Source organism: Capra hircus, chromosome 2, assembly GCF_001704415.2.
Source record: "Capra hircus breed San Clemente chromosome 2, ASM170441v1, whole genome shotgun sequence".
Lineage (NCBI taxonomy): Eukaryota > Metazoa > Chordata > Mammalia > Artiodactyla > Bovidae > Capra > Capra hircus.
In genome coordinates this window covers 33,417,989-33,443,006 of record NC_030809.1, presented here as the reverse complement: position 1 = coordinate 33,443,006, position 25,018 = coordinate 33,417,989, and the positions used below count along the sequence as shown (strand labels likewise).

The following is a 25,018-nucleotide window of genomic DNA, read 5'->3' as shown; positions in this document are numbered from 1 at the left end:
TTATTTATAGATATTCTGATGATAGTCATTCTGACAGGTGTAAGATGATATCTCATATGGTTTGATTTGCATTTCTCTGATTACCAGAGTTGAGCATCTTTTCATGTGCCTGTTAGTCATGTGCATATCCTCTTTGGAAAATTGTCTATTCAGGGTCTGCCCATTTTTTAATCAGGTTGTCTGCTTTTATTTTTAATGTTGAGTTACATGAGCTGTTTATACATTAGATATTAATTGTCTTATTATGTGTAAACATATTATCATTCAGTAGGTTGTCTTTTTCATGAGTTCATTTGTTTCACTGTCCAATAGCTTTTAATTTTAACTGAGTTCCATTTGCTTTTATTTCTTTCGCTTTATAAAACAGAATCAAAAAATTTTTGCTGTGATCTGAGTCAGAGTGTTCTACACATGTTGTCCCTTTGGAATTTTATGGATTCCAGTCTTACATTTAGGTCTTTAATTCATTTTAAGTTTATTTTTGTATATGATGTTAGGGAATGTTCTAATTTCATTCTTTTACATATGATTGGCCAGTTTTCCAGTCACTTTTTATTAAAGAGACTCCTTTTTCTCCATTATGTATTCTTGTATGTCATATATATGTATTCAGTATGTCACACTAACTGTAAGTGTGTGGGTGTATCTATGAGTACTCTGTCCTGTCCCATTGATCTGTGTCTCTGTTTTTGTGCAAGTGTCATACTGTCTTGCGGAGAAGGCAGTGGCACCCACTCCAGCACTCTTGCCTGGAAAATCCCATGGACGGAGGAGCCTGGAAGGCTGCAGTCCATGGGGTCACGAAGAGTCTGACACGACTGAGCGACTTCACTTTCACTTTTCACTTTCATGCATTAGAGAAGGCAGTGGCACCCACTCCAGCACTCTTGCCTGGAAAATCCCATGGACGGAGGAGCCTGGAAGGCTGCAGTCCATGGGGTCGCGAAGAGTCGGACACGACTGAGTGACTTCACTTTCACTTTTCACTTTCATGCATTAGAGAAGGCAGTGGCACCCACTCCAGCACTCTTGCCTGGAAAATCCCATGGACGGAGGAGCCTGGAAGGCTGCAGTCCATGGGGTCGCTAAGAGTCGGACACGACTGAGCGACTTCACTTTCACTTTTCTCTTTCATGCATTGGAGAAGGCAATGGCACCCCACTCCAGCACTCTTGCCTGAAAAATCCTAAGGACAGAGGAGCCTGGTGGGCTGCAGTCCATGGGGTGGCTAAGAGTCAGACACGACTGAGCGACTTCACTTTCCCTTTTCACTTTCATGCATTGGAGAAGGAAATGGCAACCCACTCCAGTATTCTCGCCTGGAGAATCCCAGGGACGGCGGAGCCTGGTGGGCTGCCATCTATGGGGTCACACAGAGTCGGACACGACTGAAGCAACTTAGCAGCAGCATACTGTCTTGATTACTGTAGCCTTGAAACATAGTCTGAAGATAGTGAGCATGATTTCTCCAGCTGTTGTCTTCTTTCTTGGGATTGTTTTGGTCATTTGGGTTTTCTGTGTGTGTTTCTATACAAATTTAAAATTATTTGTTCTAGTTCTGTGAAAAATGCTATTGATATTTCGACAGGGATTACACTGAATCTGTAGATTGCCTCGGGTAACATGGTCATTTTAACAATATTAATTCTACCAATCCAAGAACACGGTATTTCTTTACATCTGTTTATGTTGTCTTCAATGTGTTTCATCAGTGTTTTGTAGTCTTCCCAGTACAGGTCTTTTACCTGAGATCTTGTAGAATAAATTTTAAAGTGTATAGTTAAAATTTAGATTATCTAAACTTAGATTATGGGAAAATTTGCACCACCTTTCATTCACCAAAATGTAAATATCACACCAAAGAATGAATTAAATACAGTGAATTGAATGCTAGAACCCCACCACAATGACAGTAAAGAAGAACATAGGTGTTAATACCCAAAAGCAAATAAAGTGAAGAAAATAGGAACTATAATGGGCCAGAGATGTCAGTATGAGACAGGTGGAGGAGTGGTAACTGGCTGAGAAAAGTAGAGGATGCAGGAACCTAAGTGCCTGTAAAGGAAAACTTAAAGATGATATGTTAATTTATATAACAGAACTCCTTAATGATTCTGGATCTCATATCACCTGCTACAGAGAATTTAGGGAGGTTGTATGGAGCTGACATAGTTGTAAAAAGCGCAGTTTAAACCTGAGATCTTCCGTCCCTATTCAAACAAGCATTCTCCCTTCAACCACAACTCTCAAAAGAAAAGTTTGTTTTCCACGAAAGTTGAATCAGAAGGGGCTCTGGACTGAGAAACACAAAGCACAGAAAGTGAAATAAAAATATAAATTTTGACCAACATAATTCTCTCCGCTCTTCCCCTCACTCAGCTCCTGGAACATAGGCCACAAGATGGTGGTGTTCGTTATTGGAAGAATTAAATCGGACCCAGAAAAAAATGCCTACAGATACCGAAATGAGGGTCACAAAAGGAAAATGTCATTTGCTTTCCACTCAGAATTTTATCTCCACATACACACTTTCTTAGGGACCCCCAGATAGACTTTTCCTATGTAACTAGCCAAGCTCTAGTTTTGGAGGTATGGTCTCCAGGAAATAAGAATTCAAAAGTAAACTTGATGTATTTGATCCTGCAAGGAAGAGTACTGAAAGAAATTCTATAGTTTTTGAGAAGAGTTTAGGAGTGATTAGTGATGGGCACATAGAAACCAACCCAGAAAAAAAAAAAAAAATTGGGGAAGTAAGTTTGTGCAACAAGGCATATATAATCATAATGTCCTAACTGAGTCAGCAGTGAATAATAAGGATAAATGTCATAATAATGTGATTGAACTCAGTATTAACTGAATTTATTAATACTGACTTAGAATTGTGATATAAACTAATTGAAAAGGTAGAGAGAAAAGAACTGCGTGTAATTACATAAAAATCTAATGTTCTTCCTGATAGGAATTCCATGGAAAATGCCTGAAAAAGATACATTTAAAAAATGGAAGTAGCATAAATGGTTGTCCAATATCGTGGAAATTTTCAAAAGAAGCAGCTAAAAGAGTTTAAAATAACACTTTGGGAAATGGGCCCATGTGATGTGAGAGGAGTTAAAGTATAAAAGTACTGTTTTTTATTACAAGGCTATAGAATTTGATTTCTTTAACTATGTCTTATGTCTTCAATAAAAATCAAAGTTAATTTAAAATGCAAATTTCTCACCTGGAAGCAGCCCTTCAATCCCTGTTCTTGAAATTAAAGATATTTTCATGAATCTTGGATAATGTCCAGGTAGTTTATCCCTTTTCTTGGCTGAATGATACAGCTTTCCTACAATTAGGCCCTGCTCTTTGGGTGTCACAGAATCCACCTACCAGTGCAGGAGGCACAGGAGATGTGGGTTCGATCCCTGGGTCAGGAAGATCCCCTGTAGGAGAAAACGGCAACTCACTCCAATATTCTTGCCTGGAGAATCCCATGGACAGCGGAGCCAGGCAGGCTATAGTCGATGAGATCACAAAGAGCTGGACACAACTAAGCAACTGAGCACAGCATTTTGGCTGTCAGCCCCTGAAGTAAATATGTAATATTTGATTGGCTTTTTCTTGCCATGTCCTTTTTGTCACCAGTTACAAAAGGTTTGTTCAAGAATTTCTAGACTTGGGGAAAAAATTATTCTCTTTTTCTCTAAATAATAAACATGAAAGATAAGACATTGACTATATTAAGTATTTAGTACATGAGAATTTGTATTTTGAGGTTTAGGAAAAGGATAAATTACTTTTTATAAATATTTTTTGCCAAAATTGCAAAATAATTATTTAGTAAAATAAGTTGCCACTCGTATCAGTTAGCATCATTTAAGTCAAAGTGTGCGTGTGTTTTATGTACATTAAATAGGACCCTACACATCTTTAGAGGCATGTTTGCATTTGATTTAAAGCTAGAAACCCCCTATGCTTTACAACACTATTAGCATGAATGTAAAAACAGAAAAGTGTTTTACATAAGAAATATTAAAGCTATTGATTAATTCCTAGAAAAGAAAACATCAAAGCTTTCAATTTGCTCGAAAATCAGTTTTTATGTTATTTTGAAGACTCCTAATTTAGAAAGTCCAAATCATGTTTAATTTTTAAATGGAATTTCTCTTCAGTCCTAGGAAATGTATCATCAGGACTGTGTAATCAATGTGAAGCAGATGGTGGAACAATTACCTCGTGTATTTGGGCACCACCATTGGCCAATTTGTAGAGTGTGAGCCAGGAAGTTCATTCTGTTTTCAATCTGCTTTCTGTTATGATGGATAGTGGTTTTATTTATGAAAATCTTTGTATATTTTAGTGTCTATAATACAAGCTACATCTACGCAGGCAACTCTGTCTTTTCTTTAAGTTCACTTGCAGGTATATAGTGATGATTTCAGGATTCTAATTTTTGACTTTGAGCTGTGATTGATTTTCAATATCAGCATAGCTTATTACTGTCAATTCTTTGGCTAAATACTTCCTATACTAGTAGACAAATGTTAGTAGTTGATTTTTAAAACTCTTTTTAAAATTATATGGTATGGGTCATGGTTTAGAGAAGACAGTTTTGAATGCTAATTCAAAATAATGTACAAGGGTCACATTAAAAACACATTTAAAACACTTACTTTTCAGCACCTTGGATAAGCTCATCCTAAATAAAATGTATTTATATTTTAAATTACAATTAAAATGATCTGTTAATCTCATTTTTATTTCAACTTTTTCTAACACGTTATCGTATTTAGTAACTTCAGTCATCACTATCTGGCTCTCTATAGGTGGTGACATAAATACCTAGACACTTGTATGTGTATATATATGTATGCCTAGTTCTAGAATACTATTGTTCTATTTGATAATGATCAAACATTTTGTTTTAAATATAAGAAGTGACTACACAGTAATGATGCTGACCTTACTATATGATTAATATGTCTTAAACTCAAGTTTTTTTAACCAAACATAAGAGTGGACAAAATAGTATGATGAACCCTATTTTACCAACAACTACAGACTTTTGTCCATTTCGCTTTTTCAATACCCTCCTCTTACATTTTCATGTGTAGTATTCTGAAATAACTTCCCAAAGAATGATTTTTTTAAGTGTAAATACTGACTACACCAAAAAGAGTATATTTTCTCAAGATAATGATCTCACAAAATAACCTTTATCTGTTTTTCTGTGTGTATTTTTATCATTTTTTTTCTGAAAATGGTCTCTATTTTAGAAATAGATAATGATATTATTTTAGTTTCATAAAACCACATCAAGATCTTTTGAACTTGTGATGATTGTTACTGAAACTTAAAATATATCAACCTACATGGAAGAACCCTTAAAAAGACAGTTTTCTTAAGTCATTTTCTTTCTGAAAACATTGAGATTATGAGGAACGCATTTAAAAACTATGTGTTTCTAATTACAGATTATAAAAACTTTACTCTTTAACAGAGAAAATTCGTTGTTGACTTTCTGGTTTGGTATTTCTTTTGGGGGTTATAATATGGTTGGATAGCATCACCAACTCAATGGACATGAATTTGAGCAACCTCCAGGAGTTCGTAATAGACAGGGAAGCCTGGTGTGCTTCAGTCCATGGGGTCACAAAGAGTTGGACTCAACAGCCACTGAACTGAATCAGTGCAAAAGAGTTTGGGGAATATCTTCCACTTCCTATGCTTGTTGCTAAGGTGCTCATCTCTTTCTTTTCCTTTGTGACTATAATTACCATTTCACCCTCATCTTCCTTGCAATTTTCCTTGGGATTCTTCTGCATTTTATAGTCTAAATGTAAATCAAGGGAATCCAAAATTGGCATTCTGTTTAACAAAATAATTGTACTGATTTCTTCTTAGTGAAGCCAGATGCAGTTTATATTTAGGAGGCAAGATTATAGAATAAGATATATTACCAAATGGAAAAATAGTGGGAAAGTAAAGCACTGTTTCAGTGGCCTAGAATGTGGCTCATTTTTTTGTTTGTTTTCTTCTCTAATGAAGAAAGTTGACTCTGGTTTGCAAATGTGGGATGATGATCCTGAGGTAGGTTGTAGTTTTTGTTTTGTTTCTTTTTTTTCATGTATTAGTGTCCATTTCTCTTAAATAGCAGCATCTTGACTTCCCTTGGGTAAGTTTTGTACAGTCTCAGTTTTTGTAGTGGGCACTGAGTCCTGGTCTGGTACATCATATCCTTCCACCTACCAGCCATAGTAGTTGGTCCAGGGGTAAGCACATGGTTCCAGCTTGATAAGGAGAGACAGTTTTACCCAGTATGAAATTGCTGAGAAATAAAGGCACTCTTCAGTTTGGGAGGCTCTAAATCTGTTGGGACAACCAAGTGAACAGAGGCTACCTGAGAGTAAATTCACACTGCAGAAAGCAGGATTGAAAGACACTGAGGGATGGTGTTCTTATAACCCCAGTCTCTTGGTCCAGCTATTTATGATTTCAGTCTACCTGTATTTCTGGGTTATAAATCTGTATTCTTAAATGTTTTTTTCTGTGCCACTTTGAGTTTTCTTTCATTTGCAATTGAAAAAGCTCCTGAACTAATACTCCACCTAGTCAAACAACTCAAACTTTTAGTTTTTAAAAATGATTGCAGTGTCAACTTTGTCATTTTTATGCCTCATGTGCACATCTAAATCATTTTTATCTGTTACTTTAACCCCAAATATTCATAGGTGCCCTAAATCTCAAGTTGTCTCCAAGTTTTTGGCAAGCACTCATTTGACATAAGTTGAAAGGCCAGTTTGAGTAAGAGTGAGAAAATGTAATGGAGAGAATCTGACTAAAAACAAACTAATCATTTTGTTGCTCTTCTATGAAATACAAAATCAGGCCATCAGAATACAATATACTAGAATATTACTTTAGATTTCCATAAGATGCCTTCACAGAATTATGAGTTAATATAAATTTATTTAGCACTTCATGTAACAGCCAAATTAGCTTAGCTTTCTGGCATAACTACTTTCTTTTTTCCCCAGGCTATAGTACAGAAAAGGTTTACAGCAGTCTTGGGTTGGCATTCTTGTTCTAACACTAGCTCTTTATTTTAAAGAAGTTGCTTAACTTCTCTATCATTCCATTTCTTTCTCTGAGATGACACATGATAATAATGTTTTCTCTTCACATGTGGCTGTGTTACAGAATGCAATAGAAAATAGTGAGGAAAAAGTAGATAATGGAAACTAGCAGGATTTTTTTTAAATGTATTAGAGTATATTTACAATATTATGTTTGTTTCAGGTGTACAGCAAAGTAATTCGGTTATACATATACATATATTCATTCTTTTTCAGATTATTTTCCTAGGTAGATGATTACAGAATGTTGAGTAGAGTACCCTGTGCTATACAGTAGGTCCTTGCTTGTTATCTGTCTTATATATGTAGTAGTGTATGTGTTCATCCCTGGCTCCTGATATGCCAGTAAATCTGGGAAACTCAGCAGTGGTCACAACTGGAAAAGGTCAGTTTTCATTCCAATCTCAAAGAAAGGCAATGCCAAAGAATGATCAAGCTACTGCACAATTGCTCTTATCTCACATGCTAGCAAAGTAATGCTCAAAATTATCCAAGTCAGGTTTCAACAATACATGACTGTGAACTTTCAGATGTTCAAGCTGGATTGAGAAAAGGCAAAGGAACCAGAGATCAAATTGCCAACATCTGCTGGATCATCAAAAAAGCAAGAGTTCCAGAAAAACATCTACTTTTGCTTTGTTGAATATGCCAAAGCCTTTGAGTGTGTGGATCACAGTGAAGTGTGAAAATTCTTCAAGAGATGGTAATACTAGACCACCTGATCTTCCTTTTGAGAAATCTGTATGCAGGTGAAGAAGCAACACTTAGAACTGGACATGGAACAGATGGATTCCAAATAGGGAAAGGAGTACTTCAAGGCTGTGTATTGTCACCCTGCTTATTTAACTTGTATGCAGAGTACATCATGGGAAACGCTGGGCTGGATGGAGCACAAGCTGGAATCAAGTTTGCTGGGAGAAATATCAATCACCTCAGATATGCAGACGATACCACCCTTATGGCAGAAAGCCAAGAAGAACAAAAGAGCCTCTTTAAAGTTAAAGAGAAGAGTGAAAAACTTGGCTTAAAGCTCAACATTCAGAAAACAAAGATCATAGCATCTGGTCCCATAGCTTCATGGCAAATAGATGGGGAAACAATGGAAACAGTGAGAGACTTTACTTTGGGGGGGGCTCCAAAATTACTGCAGATGGTGACTGCAGCCGTGAAATTAAAAGATGCTTGCTCCTTGGGAGAAAAGCTATGACCAACCTAGACAGCTTATTAAAAAGCAGAGACATTACTTTACCAAAAAAGGTCCATCTAGCCAAAGCTATGGTTTTTCCAGAAATTATACATAATGTGAGAGTTGGACTATAAAGAAAGCTGAGCACCACAGAATTGATACTTTTGAACTCTGGTGTTGGAGAAGACTCTTGAGAGTCCCTTGGACAGCAAGGAGACCCAACCAATCAATCCTAAAGGAAATCAGTCCTGAATATTCATTGTAAGGACCGATGCTGAAGCTGAAACTCAACACTTTGGCCACCTGATGCAAAGAGCTGACTCATTTGAAAAGACCCTGATGCTGGAAAAGATTGAAGGCAGGAAGAGAAGAGGATGGCAGAGGGCTGAGATCGTTGTATGCCATCACCGATGTGATGGACATGAGTTTGAGTAGGCTCTGGGCATTGGTGATGGACAGGGAAGCCTGGCATGCTTTAATTCATGGGGTCGCTAGGAGTCAGACATAACTGAGTGAATGAACTGAACTGGACTGAACTGAAGGCTTCCCTGGTAGCTCAGCTGGTAAAGAATCTGCCTGCAATCCTGGAGACCCGAATTTGATCCCTAGATTGGGCAAATCCCCTGGAGAAGGAAACAGCTACCCACTCCAGTATTCTTGCCTGGAGAATCCCCATGGACAGAGGAGCCTGGCGGGATACAACCCATGGGGTTGCAAAGAGTCAGACGTGACTGAGCGACTAAGCACAGTATAGCACCACATGGCAGTTAGTGGCTGCATTTTTACCAACCCATTCAGATCATCCTTGGGTTGGAAAGATCCTCTGGAGAAGGAAATGACAACCCACTTCAGTACTTTTGCTGGAAAATCCCATGGACAGAGGAGCCTGGTAGGCTACAGTTCACGGGATTGCAAAGAGTTGGAAACGACTGAACAACTTCACTTTCACTTTCAGATCATTTTAAAGGTAACATAGCAATTAGATGTTAGGACTGTGTATTTTCAGGTAATGAATTACAACAGATTTGGAATTTAGGCTAATCTGTGATTTCAAAGAGCTTAATGATTTTCTTATATACCTCAAATTATACTCTTTAATTTATTTAGTCAATCAGTACTCAAAATAACTTTCACATTTGGTCTCCCAGCCATTCTTTTCTCTTTTTTTTTCTGGCAAGAGGTGAAGAGGCTACCATCAGGCTATGTGTATGATCACATATTTGCATCTTTTGCATCTTCTTGACTGTAACTATTATTTTGCCATAGAGTAGGAAAGGATGAAGTTCTAAAAATAAGGGTACAATTATTAATAATTCACCATCTCAATATGAGCCAACAGAAACTGACATTATTTTCTTTCCCACAGACAGGACTCCACATTCAGGAAGGGGAATTCCCTTGTGATGAAGTTAATGATGATGAGAATGTCCGTAAAGGGAAAAATTTCCAAAATATTAGAACTCTGACTTTTAGACCATAGTAAATATTATGGTTTAAGTGTAAGAGAAACACTGAGTGTTTTAATTCCTTTATAATAAAATTTAATAGTTTTAATTACTGTGTATAAAATATAAGCCTTTATAGGTCCTTTCTCTATGAGCAATGAAGTTTATGATTTGCTCTGAACTTCAGTTTTTCATAGCTTATCTGATCCCCATTACTGAACTCAAACTAACTTTTCCTCTGACATCAGCAAGAGCTTTTCTGAAATGTTTGCAAAGCTCCAGGTGCATGGGTCCCTGAATAAATATTATTTCAACACTGATAAGCTGCATAGGTGAAGACCAAGTTAGGAAAGAGGTCTACAAGGATTTCTTAATGAAAGCAGGTGGCTGTTGATAGCCTAAATAGGTTCAACAATTAGTTAGAACATTTTTAGGACTTTCAGTGCATCTCCCAAGGGATTTCTATAATATTTAGAAGGCACTTGTTTAGGAAGATACTCATTCATGCTCCCCTAATAGGGAGAACGTATTTTAAAAACTACATATAGTAAGACCAGAAGTTCTGTTTCTAGTAGGGAAAAACTTTAATTTTTGGATTTATTCACCTGCTAAATTTTAGGAATTTCTGCAATGTCAAAGAACTGCCTTCCTATACATGATATGGTTTTCAAGTATAAGTCAAAAGACAATTACCATATTTATTTAAGATGAACCTATAAAACATACTCTGTGGAACAAAGTTCACTTAATAAATAACAGTCCATACCAAGTTTAAGTAAACTTTATCTTCATGCATTGTATGCATTAAACATATTATCTACTCTAAATAAGGTAAATGTATCTGCTTGACTAGAGTCCCAAAATAAGATGTTGAAACTTTCTCACTATTGTCATTTTATGACACATGAGTTTCTTCTTGGAAAAATTTAAAATGCATTTATTTTTCACCTGTATTTACACTTTGACTCAAATTAATCCTTGTACAAGCCGTACTACCTATATGAGAAAAGTTAAGACCTATTAGCAAGAGTATACATAGTAAAACAATACTGTAAAGTTTAAACATTGTTACCAGCACTTAGGCAAATTAAATCCCCAAGAAATATTTTTTTCTGAAATATATTTATTGGCAATAGGGTGTGAAATAAACTAAATCAAATTTCACATCTCCTTCAATGATGTTTTTGAAACTCTGAGTAATGACCCAGGTTGAGCCATTAATGCAAATCCTCAAAACTTAAATAGTTTCTTGATGCTTTTCATTTTGAGACATCTTTTAAAGAAACAACAGATGCCTCTCTACATGCATTCTAAAAATCAATAGAATTAATCAATAATGCTCTCCACAGGTAATAAATGCTGAGAAGCATTTCTGCCTATCCATATTGATCGGGAGAATTGCTTCAGATTGGTTCTGATGTGTATAAAAATCATTTCCTTATTGATCAAAGCCTCCCTTCTCCACTCTGATATGATATTTCATATACGGCATACAACTGTTTTAGACTTCATTCATGTATATCTGTGATAAATTTCCTATGATTTGTGTATGAGACCAATTTGAATGAAATATAAATTGGGTGTTTTTGTTTCTGTGGGGGAACACATTGCTTGAAATTTATTTAAAACATGAATAATCATGAGAAATTACTGAATTTATTCTAATGAGAAAGATAATGATGTTTTTCATCACATTTTCTTTATTTGTAATAAGCTTAAAATTTTTGAGTTTGCTTCTATTTCTTATAACAGAATTCCATTTATGCAGACACATGCATTTATACAGAATGATGCTATTCCCGGTGGTATAAATAATAGAAAGCTACATAGTTTTAGTCAACAGTTGACTCAGATTGCTGGCAACTTATATTTTGGTTACATGATCAAAAATACAAGTGAACATTCTGACCTTTTAACTAATGTGTGTTGTATGTATATACATAGAATAATAGGAAAGTATGTCTTCTAAATTAACTAACAGTAAGTGTATAATTTTAATAGATATAGTTTCGTTAAATAGGACTCTATGCATCTTTGATCCAAACAATTGTTTTGGCTAATAGTACATGATAATTCATGGTTTATTGGGTAAATATTATTAGATCAATCAAGGACTTTTCCAAGAAAGCTCAAATTCTAATTCTTGATACATTAACTAGTGTTGTAAAGTATAACCAGAACCTGTTATAACATATAATATTGACAGGTCTGTCAATATAACTTGGTAAATTCCATAACCATATACTGCCTATTTTCCTCATCTGACTGTTCCATTACAAAATGGCATTATTCTGGTCAGTGTATAAACTATCGTGGAAAGTGTTACTGAACCACTATCTCCTTTTTTATTCAAAGGCTTCACTCATCTCATGACTTTCATTTGGAATTTCAGGGACTATGAATTATATAACCAAGTCCAAATATCTCTACTTTAGATAATTTTAATTTATTAATCTAACAACTTGACTTTTGTCCTTTTTCTTAATTCTGAAGAAATCTCTGATGCAAATCAAGTTGGAATTGTTCAACAAAAGAGAGTAGTTTTATTGGATAAAATATGTCCACTGCATTCAAAAATACTATTTGGGTGAGCTGAGGAAATGTCAGTCAACGTTGAAAGCATAAGTGTTGGAAGGAAGGTGTATTCTGGTTTGTTTCCCCTAGGAAAAAACTAAAGTTTATAACATCTTAACACTTACCTTTCCTGCTCACTAAGGCTCTGATGAATCTCGAACACCTGATTGGGCTCTATGAGCTCTAAAAGAACAAAAACTGCTTTCCTAGTTCTCTCACATATTCCCAGGAAGCTAATTATACAGTAAGATTCTTGGAGTCAACAAGTACCATTAGGGTAACCACAGAAATGAAATTTTTGAAATATTTCTTTTACTTAAATAGAAATTAATTTCAAGTATTCCTGGGGGCAGGCATAGATTCAGCTGGAAACTGAAGCTGCACACCCAAGAGATATTTACTCTGACTCATGTTACATTTTAGTGAGCGCAGCTTAATCACAGTGGGAGAGACAACATTGAGCCAATCAATAAAAATTCATCTGGAGGTATTAGGGCATGACGTGCAGGATAAGAGCTTTAGCTTTTGATTCATATAGTCCTCATTTCCAGATTCCACCACTTTAAGCTGCGTGACTTTGGGGGAAGTTGCTTTTATCTCTCTTATTTTCCTCCTCCTTGAAGCAGAGTATGTGCTAGCATACTCTGTGGGTCATAATGTGAACCACATGTATAGTTTAAAATTCTTACTAGCCATGTTTTTTAAAAATCTGATAAAATTAATTTTAAAAGATTTTAAATTGAATACAGTATATCCACTAGTATGTGGCTATGTAGTCAATATAACATGATTAATGAAATACTTTTCTTTTTTTTTCATATCGAGTCTTTAAAATCTGGTGAGCATTTTATAGTTGTAACACATTTCAGTTTGTATTAGCCACATTTCAAATGCTTAGTCAGTAGCCATATATGAGTAGTGGCTACTATAATGGGTAGTGCAGGTATGTATTCACCTCATAACATTGTTGTAAGGATAAAATGAGATAATGTGTGTGAAGTGTTTAGAATGGTGTGTGGCAATAAAAAGGACTAAAAAGGTAGTTGTGAAAACAGTTACGACTTAGTATTGACTGCAGCAGTGCTAAACTGGAGTGAAAAAGCAAAAATATACAACATGATTCTGTTCTAGAGTAATCACAAAGTTAAGAAGGCAAGATAAAAACTTAACTATAATGTATGGCATCTTATTACAATATGAATGTAGGAATAAAGTGCCATAAATGCTCAGAAGAGAAAGAAAGATCTTCCCCATTAGAGATGCCTTGTACACCTTGGTGAAAAGAATCATTTTGAACTGGGATTTAATCAATGGATCAATTTTTCTTAGGAAATAAGGTAAGAGACCATGAAGATGGGCTTCCCGGCTGGCTCAGACAGTAAATAACCTGCCTGCAACATAGAAGACCTGGGTTTGATCCCTGGGTCAGGAAGATTCCCTGGAGAATAGCAACCCACTCCAGTGTTCTTGCCTAGAGAATTCATGGAGACTAGCAGGCTGCAGTCCATGGGGTCCCGAAGAGTCAGACACGACCGAGCGACTTCACTTTCACTTTATACTTTCATGCATTGGAGAAGGAAATGGTAATCCACTCCAGCGTTCTTGCCTGGAGAATCCCAGGGACAGGGGAGCCTGGTGGGCTGCAGTCTATGGGGTCACACGGAGTCAGACATGACTGAAGCAACTTAGCAGCAGCAGCAGCAGGCTACAGTCCATGGGATCACAAAGAGTCAGATACGACTGAGGAGGATAAGAGAAGAAGGATAACACTTTAACCATGAAGACAGCTATTCCTTAACCATGAAAGACAGAATAAAATATTCTACCAGAGGAATAATAGAAGCAGTAATTCAAAAGTAAAGAAATGAAAACATATACTTGAGAAATGATGGCAGATTTTTAACGGAGAACACAGGGTCCATGTAAGAGTACCCTTGGGTGAGCAGATGCAGATTTGTATTAGTGAAGAGGGCTTAAAAGCCCTGTTTAGATACTACGCTGTTACTCAGTGTAAAAAGGAAACAGTAAAAAGAGCACTGATTTGGAAGTCAAAGATCTGATTTTAACAAAGTTCCACAATTACCATGAATATATATTCTTACCTTGGGCAAGTCACTTCATCTCTGAGTGTTTATAGTGAGGTGATTAGATCTAAACGTAAAATATAACCTGAGCATGTTAAGAGTTGTAACAAATTTTTGCTGTCACTGTTGTGGCTTTTTTTGTTGTTGTTCTATGCAAGTTTATGGTATTTGTTTTGGATGTTTTGGCATAATTGAAGAATGCTTTAGGAATTATTGTAGACAGATTTAATGCTAAAGAAATTGTAACGAAAAAATCACCTGGGGTTATCTTTTCAATGGTCCTCGCATTTAAAATTAAGGACTTTTGATATTGTAAACATAACAGTTGATAATGGAAAAATTGTAGAAAAGAAAAGACAAATGGATAAAGGCCAGGTTGAGGCTGGAGAGGGATAAAAGGTATGAAATTGTCACTGCAGTTTGGAGTGTGTAAAACAGAATACAGAAAAAAAAAATTGAAGTGGAAGAGCTAGACAGATAATTTTGCTGGAAATGTGGGAAGGGATGAATCATTGAGTCTTTTTAGTTTAGTAAGTACAACATATACTCTAGAATGTGTGCATTTAAGAATTGATATATGTGGAAGATGGCTGAGGAGTGGAACATGGAGTCACTTCCATCCACAAATACAGCAGATGCACAAGCAGAATAATTTCCACAGAACACTTATTGAATGCTGGTAGAAGACTTCAACCGTCCAAAAGGGCAAGAACACCTCCACACCACTGAGAAGGACAAAAGAAAAAGAGGGGAAGAGTCTAGATGCGGACTGTGCCTCAAGGAGGGAGATTCCTCCTTGAGGAATCTCAAGAGGAAAGATTCCTGAATGCTGGGACTCACCTGAGGGCAGATGAGCCTGGCTGGAGGGAGAGCTTTGGAGCCTTGGAGGAGAGTGCAACCTTTATGCACAAGACAAAACAGTAATCCCACTCATGGGCATACGTCCAGAGAAAGCTGATTTGTTAAGATGCATGCACCCCAGTATTTACAATAGCCAGGACATGGAAGCAACCAGAGGAATGGTTAAAGAAGATGGGGTATACATTTACAATGGAATATTACTCAGACTTTAAAAAAATGAAACAATGCCATCTGTAGCAACATAAATGGACCTATCATACTAAGTGAAATTAAGTCAGATAAAGCCAAATATCAAATGATGTCACTTATATGTGAAGTATTAAGAAAAATGATACAAATGAATTTACAAAACAGAAACAGTCCCACAGACTTTGACAACAAACATGACTAACAAAAGGGGGGAAATCAGGAAGCGGATAAAGTAGGAGTTTTGAATTAATATTAAAATAAATAATCAAGAAAGACATACTGTATAGCACAGGGAACTTTACTCAATAGTCTGTAATAACCTATTCAGGAAAAGAACCTGAGAAAGAATAGATACATGTATATTTATAACTGAATCACTATACACCTGAAACAACATTATAAATTGGCTATATTCCAATATAAAATAAAAGTTAAAGAATTAATTGATGTGTGTGAAAAATGACTTCTGAAGACCATTGATGTTTAATGTTCAGAATTTAACAGAGTATTAAAGTGAACCCCATAATTCTTTTCTTCAGTTTTAAGCATTAAATTTGTGCCTATAAGGAAATTCAGTGGCATTAACAGAGAAGCCCCAAATGTCACACTTATCTGAATTGTAATTTAAGAAAGAAATTTTAAAGTCAGTAAAAAGAAGCAAGGAGATCAGTTCAGACCAGTTCCATCTTAAGGGAGATTAACCATGAATATTCACTGGAAGGACTGATGCTGAAGCTGAAGCTCCAGTATTTTGGTCATCTGATGAGAACAGACGACTCCTTGGGAAAGTCCCTGATGCTGGGAAAGATTGAGGACAGAAGGAGAAGAGGGTGTCAGAGGATGAGATGGCTGGATGGCATCACTGATGCAATGAACATGAACTTGGGCAAACTCCGGGAGATGGTGAGGGACAGGGAGGCCTGGCGTTTTGTAGTCTATGGGGTAGCAAGGAGTAGGACACGACTGGGCGAATGAACAACAACGAGAAAAGAAGCAAGAGTTTTTAAATAATAAATATTTAAATTAAAATCCCAACTTTACCTTCTCTGAGTCTCACTCTTCATTAACTAAAAAGGGAGAATATCTATCTGTTAAGATTGAGTGCAGGACATGTGAGGTAACTGGTGGTGCTCTTCAGTTCAGTTCAGTCACTCAGTCGTGTCCGACTCTTTGCGACCCCATGAATCATCACACGCAAGGCCTCCCTGTCCATCACCATCTCCCGGAGTTCACACAGACTCACATCCATCGAGTCAGTGATGCCATCCAGCCATCTCATCCTCGGTCATCCCCTTCTCCTCCTACCCCCAATCCCTCCCAGCATCAGAGTTTTTTCCAATGAGTCAACTCTTCTCATAAGGTGGCCAAAGTACTGGAGTTTCAGCTTTAGCATCATTCCCTCCAAAGAAATCCCGGGGTTGATCTGCAGAATGGACTGGTTGGATCTCCTTGCAGTCCAAGGGACTCTCAAGAGTCTTCTCCAATACCACAGTTCAAAAGCATCAATTTTTCGGCACTCAGCCTTCTTCACAGTCCAACTCTCACATCCATACATGACCACAGGAAAAACCATAGCCTTGACTAGACAGACCTTAGTTGGCAAAGTAATGTCTCTGCTTTTGAATATGCCATCTAGGTTGGTCATAACTTTTCTTCCAAAGAGTAAGCGTCTTTTAATTTCATGGCTGCAGTCACCATCTGCAGTGATTCTGGAGCCCAAAGAAATAAAGTCTGATACTGTTTCTACTGTTTTCCCATCTATTTCCCATGAAGTGATGGGACCGGTGGTGCTCTTAGTGCTCGATAAATAATGGCTACTGTGAATTCATTCTAGCAGAACTGAAAGACAAACTCATCTCCTTTCTTTTCAAAAAATATTATGTATTTATTTCATACCACAACTCCTCCTACATCAAGCATGTGTTGACTGTTGATTATGCTATTTCATAATTAATGTCAAAAATATTGTAGTAGGTAATATGCAGAATTCCTAAGCTTAAGTAGAATTTGTCTAGGTAAAGAGATGAGTGGTGAAAAAATTAAGATAACTCTTGGGTATTTTTGGTATTTACTCTCAAATTGAATTTACACGTTTATATCTAAAATCAAAAGGCTTCCCTGGTGGCTCAGACCATAAGGAATCTGCTTGCAATGCAAGAGACCTGGGTTCCATATCTGGGTTGGGAAGATCTCTTGGAGGAGAGCATGGCAACCCACTCCAGTATTCTTGCCTGAAGAATCCCCATGGAATATTTTGGGGCTGGTGTCTCAGACAGTAAGGAGTCTGCCATTAGTTTTTTAAAATGCCAGCATTTTACTAATATTTGCACATTTTGTTAATATGCAATGAGTTTCCAATTTTTGTTGGTTCACACAGTGATTCCATATACCCAGATACAGTGTTACCACTTGATTTCCATGGGCTATTTCAGTTTATATACATCAAGAGATTCAAAGATTCAAGTCTTTATACCAAATCCAATTGAGACTGCTTTGCTCCAGATATTATTAAACCTGTATTTTTTTTTCAAAAATTTTCTTTCTAAAACAGAGTATAAAGAAGCTCTATAATGTTAAGTATATTTAGTACTAAAATTTGAAAGAAATACTAATTTTTTAAAGATTTATTGGCCCATTTATTGGCTTTGAGTGAAGGCAAAATTTAGTGCTTTCTTCTTTAGCCAGAAGAAGCTGGCAAATTAATCCAAAGGAGTAAAATGAGTAGCAATACAAGTTGTCCTCTTTCAAACTCATTGGCAGGTGAAGAAGATAGTTATTTAACTGACAAGAAGTTATTCTGAATTATTGATAGATTAAAATAAGTATTGAGTTTTTCAGAGATGTGTGGATCAGAAGATAGTCATAATCATTCATTATTTATATCTACTGATTTACATAAAAAATAACATTTAGAAAATTATATCAATCTCCTCCCTGGACTGCCTACTTCCTCCCTATTTTGTAAAAGTCTGGGCATCCTGATAATATAAATCTTAACCAAAAGAGGAGCAAGTCATTTTTATGTAATACATGTTGAAATATTTATATTTTTAAATATCTTTATTTTTAGATCATTGTTGATAAATTGTAACACTAAGTATTTTAATCATATACTGTACAGTTCCAGTTCATTTGCTGAGTCATGTCCAACTCTTTGTGACCCCATAAACTGCAGCACACCAGGCCTCCCTGTCCATCATCATCTCCCGGAATTTACTCAAACTCATGTCCATCGAGTCGGTGATGCCATCCAGCCATCTCATCCTCTGTCGTCCCCTTCTCCTCCTGCCCCCAATCCTTCCCAGAATCAGGGTCTTTTCCAATGAGTCAACTCTTTGCATGAGGTGGCCAAAGTATTGGAGTTTCAACTTTAGCATCATTCCTTCCAATGAACACCCAGGACTGATCTCCTTCAGAATGGACTGGTTGGATCTCCTTGCAGTCCAAGGCACTCTCAAGAGTCTTCTCCAACACGACAGTTCAAAAGCATCAATTCTTCGGCTGCAGTCACCATCTGCAGTGATTTTGAAGCCCCCAAAAATAAAGTCTGACACTGTTATACTGTACACCCATGTGATATTTGTGGAATGTGTGCATTTATAATTTAGTATAATCATTCTTAAATACTATGCTAAATGAGATTTTAAATAGTCTATTTACTCAGGAATTGCATATTAGGAGTCAATGTTTTATTAAAATTTATAATGGTTAAGTATTTTGTTAAAATGTTATAAAATTTTAAAATAGAAATACTTCTTTCACATTTTTTTAGAAAGACATATTCAACATGAACATTGTTAGTACAAGTTTTCATAAATTCTCATGTACTATTTAAAGTTTCATATCTATTGTATTTTAATTCCACTGACCAAGTTTGATGTAGCTAAATCTTCTATCCTTCCTAAATTTTCATTAAGACTGTGACATTGGTATGACAAATGATTCATCCTGTAGATTATTTTTTATTGTCAGTCATCAGGATGTTTAGAAAGATAACTGTGCATATGTTTATAAATACTTTCTAGAGATGTTACCAGTAGTCTGTGATTTTTTTCTTTTGAAAGCACCACCCTTCTCTCACACCAGTAAATACTAATGTAGTAATTGATACATCCTGATTAGTAATTGACACACCCTGGTAAGTAATTTTGAAAATCTTCTAACCTAGAAGCAGTTACGGAGAAGGCGATGGCAACCCACTCCAGTACTCTTGCCTGGAAAATCCCATGGACGGAGGAGCCTGGTCGGCTGCAGTCCATGGGGTCGCATAGAGTCGGACACAATTGAAACAACTTAGCAGCAGCAGAAGCAGTTAAGCACCTCAATTCCCAGTAAAATTAATTTGATGTCAGACATTCTATGCCATGTAATAATCCAATATACTTCATAGAGGTGAACATGATGTTAAATAGATAGATGGATACACACAATCTTACAGTCTTTTGAAAATGACTTCAAGTAAACTTGCAAACCTCACCATGAACTTGCTGACTCAAATCTGTTCAAGCAAACACACCTTTTTTAAATACCTGCACCATGATATTGTTGAATATATTAGTCAGTTCAGTTCAGTCGCTCAGTCGTGTCTGACTCTTTGCAACCCCATGAATTGCAGCATTCCAGGCCTCCCTGTCCATCACCATCTCCCAGAGTTCACTCAGACTCACATCCATCCAGTCCATGATGCCAACCAGCCATCTCATCCTGGGTCATCCCCTTCTCCTCCTGCCCCCAATCCCTCCCAGCATCAGAGTCTTTTCCAATGAGTCAACTCTTCTCATGAGGTGGCCAAAGTACTGGAGTTTCAGCTTTAGCATCATTCCCTCCAAAGAAATCCCGGGGTTGATCTCCTTCAGAATGGACTGGTTGGATCTCCTTGCAGTCTCAAGGGACTCTCAAGAGTCTTCTCCAACACCACAGTTCAAAAGCATCAATTCTTCGGCACTCAGCCTTCTTCACAGTCCAACTCTCACATCCATACATGACCACAGGAAAAACCATAGCCTTGACTAGACATACCTTAGTTGGCAAAGTAATGTCTCTGCTTTTGAATATGCTTTCTAGGTTGATCATAACTTTTCTTCCAAGGAGTAAGCGTCTTTTAATTTCATGGCTGCAGTCACCATCTGCAGTGATTCTGGAGCCCAAAAAATAAAGTCTTACACTGTTTCCACTGTTTCCCCATCTATTTCCTGTGAAGTGATGGGACCAGATGCCATGATCTTCGTTTTCCGAATGTTGAGCTTTAGGCCAACTTTTTCACTCTCCTCTTTCATTTTCATCAAGAGGCTTTTTAGCTCCTCTTCACTTTCTGCTTATGAAATAATATACTCCTGTCATAAAATTCCAATATTATTATTTTCTCTATTTTATTGATCAAATTTTTAAAAATTACTAATAACTTTTACAAATATTTTCAATTATAATTTTTAGAGATTTGACTCCAACAAAAGGTTTAATGGCTAAATTCTTTTCCTTTTCTTTAGGGGCTTTGATTCTACTTGGTTTTCTTTGCAAAAAAATAGAAAATGATATTTACCACCTACCTTGTTATTATATGAAGATGAGACAAAGAAAGTCATTTGATTCTTAGGAAAGTCACAAACTATGTGTCTATAGTGTAAGGCTGAAAATGAAATCCATACGTAATGTCTCTGTCAGCAAAGACTTGGTAGAAGGGGCTTTGTAATAAATATTCACTTCTGCTGCTTTGGACACTCAAATCCATCCTAAGGATCTTTGCTGTGTCAGGCTTTGTTCTAGATGAAGAAGCCCAGTAGATATAAAGGCCATATCTTGCAAATAGGCCATATTTATCATGGTCAATTTTACCATGTTTTAGAGACTCTTCATGGCAATTTGGATTATAATATGTGATTAAATATTTCACAGTGACCTTTATGGCAATATCATTATAGAATTTTTAACATGGAATTGTAAGCCCTGGGATTTCTTTGGAGGGAATGATGCTGAAGCTGAATCTCAAGTACTTTGGCCACCTCATGCGAAGAGTTGACTCATTGGAAAAGACTCTGATGCTGGGAGGGGTTGGGGGCAGGAGCAGAAGGGCATGACAGAAGATGAGATGGCTGGATGGAATCACTGACTCGATGGATGTGAGTCTGAGTGAACTCTGAGAATCGGTGATGGACAGGGAGGCCTGGCGTGCTGCGATTCATGGGGTCGCAAAGAGTGGAACACGACTGAGAGACTGAACTGAACTGAAAGCTCTACTTTTACAGTATATCACCTACTTAACATTGGTCAAGAAGGTGTCACTGATAACAGTGCTGTGCTAGATATGACAAAGCTAATGACTAAAAAATCCAGACTGTATACAAAGTGCTGGTGACTAAATGTGAGCTCCCTCCAATACCTAGGGTGTCATCTTAAGCAAGTTATTTAGCCTTTCCAAGCCTCTTTTTCTTCGCCTATCTAGGAGTTATTATTTTCTTTATCATTAGATATTGTAAGATTATCTGGAATTATAGATAGTAATTAAATTTGCTGAATCTAGTGTACAACATGTTGAAAGAGTTTAATGAATTTTATGATTCATTAAATCATAATATGAATGATAATATATATACCTTCTAAGTGTATATATATATATACCTTCTAAGTATGGTTAAATAATCCCACGGACAGTACTAATATCACTTATTTAACCCACACACTGAGCTTATGTAGACATATTTTGTTGCTTTTACTTACTTCCAAATTCCCTGATAGTTTGCAGCAGGATTTATTTAATAAAAGTTTTAGTTGTAATTGTATGTGGATATGTTTTTCATTTTAAGGAAATTATTCAGTCACAAATATTGGTATAAAAATTATGAGAATACTCTGTGCTATACTTAGCTCTTTTATGATACAAAATTTAGTTTAACAGAATTTTAAATTAGATTAAAAATGCTGAGACATGTTTGAAATGGAGGTGTTTATTTTCACTTCAACTCCAAATAAAAGCTTGCTGGACTAATGAGTATCACAATTTTTAAAGTATAAATGCATATTGTTATAGTTTTAAGCAGTGATGTAGTATAATAAACAAATTTTAGTATAATAAACAAATTTAAGTATAACAAATGTAAGTATAAATTATCCACTGTGTATATATTTATTTATGTATGTATTAGTGTGTATATTTATATCTTTGCCATAGATAGTTTTGAATCCTATTTTTAAAACTTTTCCAGAGATAATTCTCTTGAAAAGAAAGGTTTATCGTTTACTTGCTTTCAATCTCATCTTCTCAAAATTATTTATTAATCCCAAATACAAGGAGACTAGCGGGGCATTTTATGACCTCTACATATAAAACAGATCATTTTAAATTTTTTAAATCTACTCATTGGCATATCTTAATTGTGGCTGGGATTATTTCCTATACAACCAGGAGTTGGTTCAGATTTGTTGACTAACATCTAACACGAGTCTGAATTATAGTTGAAACAAAACTGTATATTTTGTTGCTTGTAAACTGTTACTGCTTGAAATAAAACTTTGATTTTCTTTCTCTCTCCCTTCCTCTCTCCCCCTCTCTCTCTGTCAGGTCGAGTTTTAGCTCAGGCAAGTGGCAATGGGGTTATCCATTTGCTGGATCTTAAATCTGGGCAGATTCACAAACTGATGGGCCATGAGAGTGAGGCTCACACAGTCATATTTTCTCGTGACGGAGAGACTCTGTTCTCTGGAGGCTCTGATGGCACCGTTCGAACGTGGTCTTGATGGTCAGTGTATACCACTGTGGAGGGTATTCCCTTTAAGGCTTGACAATGCCTCATATTGTCCCAAACCAGTAAATAGCTGGTTAAATGTGTCAGCAGGTAACATTTACAATTTTCTTTAAAACTTGCTTTGGACATAAATGTTAGTGCTCATACTGTTACCAATAAAAAATAATAACTTTCTGCCTATTTATTTGTCTTTTTTTTTTTCTCTCTCTCCTTTTGATAAGAATTCCGAAACAGAGCATCTTTGCTAGTGGTTTGGAAGAAACAGTTTTACAATGACGCCTAATGACAGACTAGATGAATTACAGGAGATTGATTTTGAATGTTAGAAAACAAACTGCAGGAGAACCAGGCTACTTTAAAAAAAAAAAAAAAAAAGAATCAAATCTAAACTGAAAGAAGACCTTAAGTGTAATTATGTATAGCACGGGGAAAGGCTTTCTACAAGCAAAGGGTCAAGTAGAATTTGGGAGCATACGTTTTCACAAATTCTTTATCAATGATTGTGCTTTATCTGTTAATAATAATCAGAGACTGCAGGTGGCTTAAATCTAAATGCAAAGCTCTTCAGAACTTTCATCTCTGCAGCCCATGCAAGAATGCATCGGGTATAGTTACAATGTTTTTTATTTAATTATTTGATTAGTGTTTTATTGTAATTTCAATGCAAGTAAGTATATCGCACGCACGTGAAATGCCTTTTCCCCTCCTAACGCACGCATCCACAGTATAAAATGCGACTGCTTAGAGAATGCTCTAGCCTGATCTCAAGGAGCAGCTCGGGATTTCGACCTAGCTGGGCTCAGAAGCCAGTTGTTGGCGCTGTCCGTGGTGCTGAGGAATTCCCGGCTGCCGGCAGAATGAGCTCCGAATCAGCAGTCTGCAAACTGCTCTCAGTGATGCAGAAACCCAGCTAAAGTTGCTCCTTTCCTTCACGTCCACAGTTAGCATTTTCTGGAGTGTAAGAGGGGATTCAAGCAACATATTGTGGATGATGCTGATGTTATTGCCGGCGGAGTGGGCTTTAAGCTACAGCATGCTGTTGCTGATTTTGATCCTCAGAGCCTAGCCAAATCACCTCTACTGCCGTATCAAACACTGTGTAAGTGAACTCATGTGTGGAGGAGGCATAATCAGCTGGGAAATTTCTTAGAAGTATCTGGGAAAAGGCTAAAAATAAGTTCAACATGATTCTTCTCCTGAGGTCTGGATTGCTACAGGACCAGCATTGCTTCTTGCTTTGAATTCTGAAGACAGGTCCAAAGCATATTTCTTATGTGTGTCTGCTGTGTTTCTCTCTGGAAGGGCGGGAGACTGCTTCTTGACTGTGTTCTGAAATGGGAGGTAGAATGGATTGCCTTTAATTCAAGCCTGAAAAATGTATTCTTTGGATAATTAAAGAGAAACTGCTTTCCTAACACAAGCGTGATCTTTTAGTTCGTATTGGTTTGTGACCCCCACCACCACCATTTAACCTCCAGAGTGATTAGGTAAGTGTATCTTATGACATGAGTTATGTTTGTTTTCTCAAAGAAATAGATGCAGTCATTTTAAATCATATGTAGCAATGTGGGGAGGGGGAAAGTTTAGCTGGGAAGCGATCCTCAGTTTAGCAGTGTTTACTTACTTAATAAAGATCTTCGGATAAACATTTTGATTTCTATAATATTTCTTCTCTTAAATAAATATTAAATTGCACAACAGTAGCACAGTTAGGAAGAATGCTTTTTTAAAAATAATAAGTTTCTTACATTGAAGATAAGACCTTGTTTTTTCCATGCAAATTTAAAAATGTATTTTATATTTAAAAAACATGTTTAATGTT

The 25,018-nt window shown here is 36.5% G+C and overlaps 1 protein-coding gene across 1 annotated transcript in view; it reads left to right on the top strand.

The window, feature by feature from the left end:
• Positions 1 to 23,188, top strand: part of LOC102181821 (sperm-associated antigen 16 protein) — a 1,088,062-nt gene extending 1,064,874 nt beyond the window's left edge. Inside the window, exon 16 of the mRNA XM_005676499.3 lies at positions 23,013 to 23,188. Coding sequence (XP_005676556.1) covers positions 23,013 to 23,188 — 176 coding nt within the window. The remainder of the gene's footprint in view (positions 1 to 23,012) is intronic.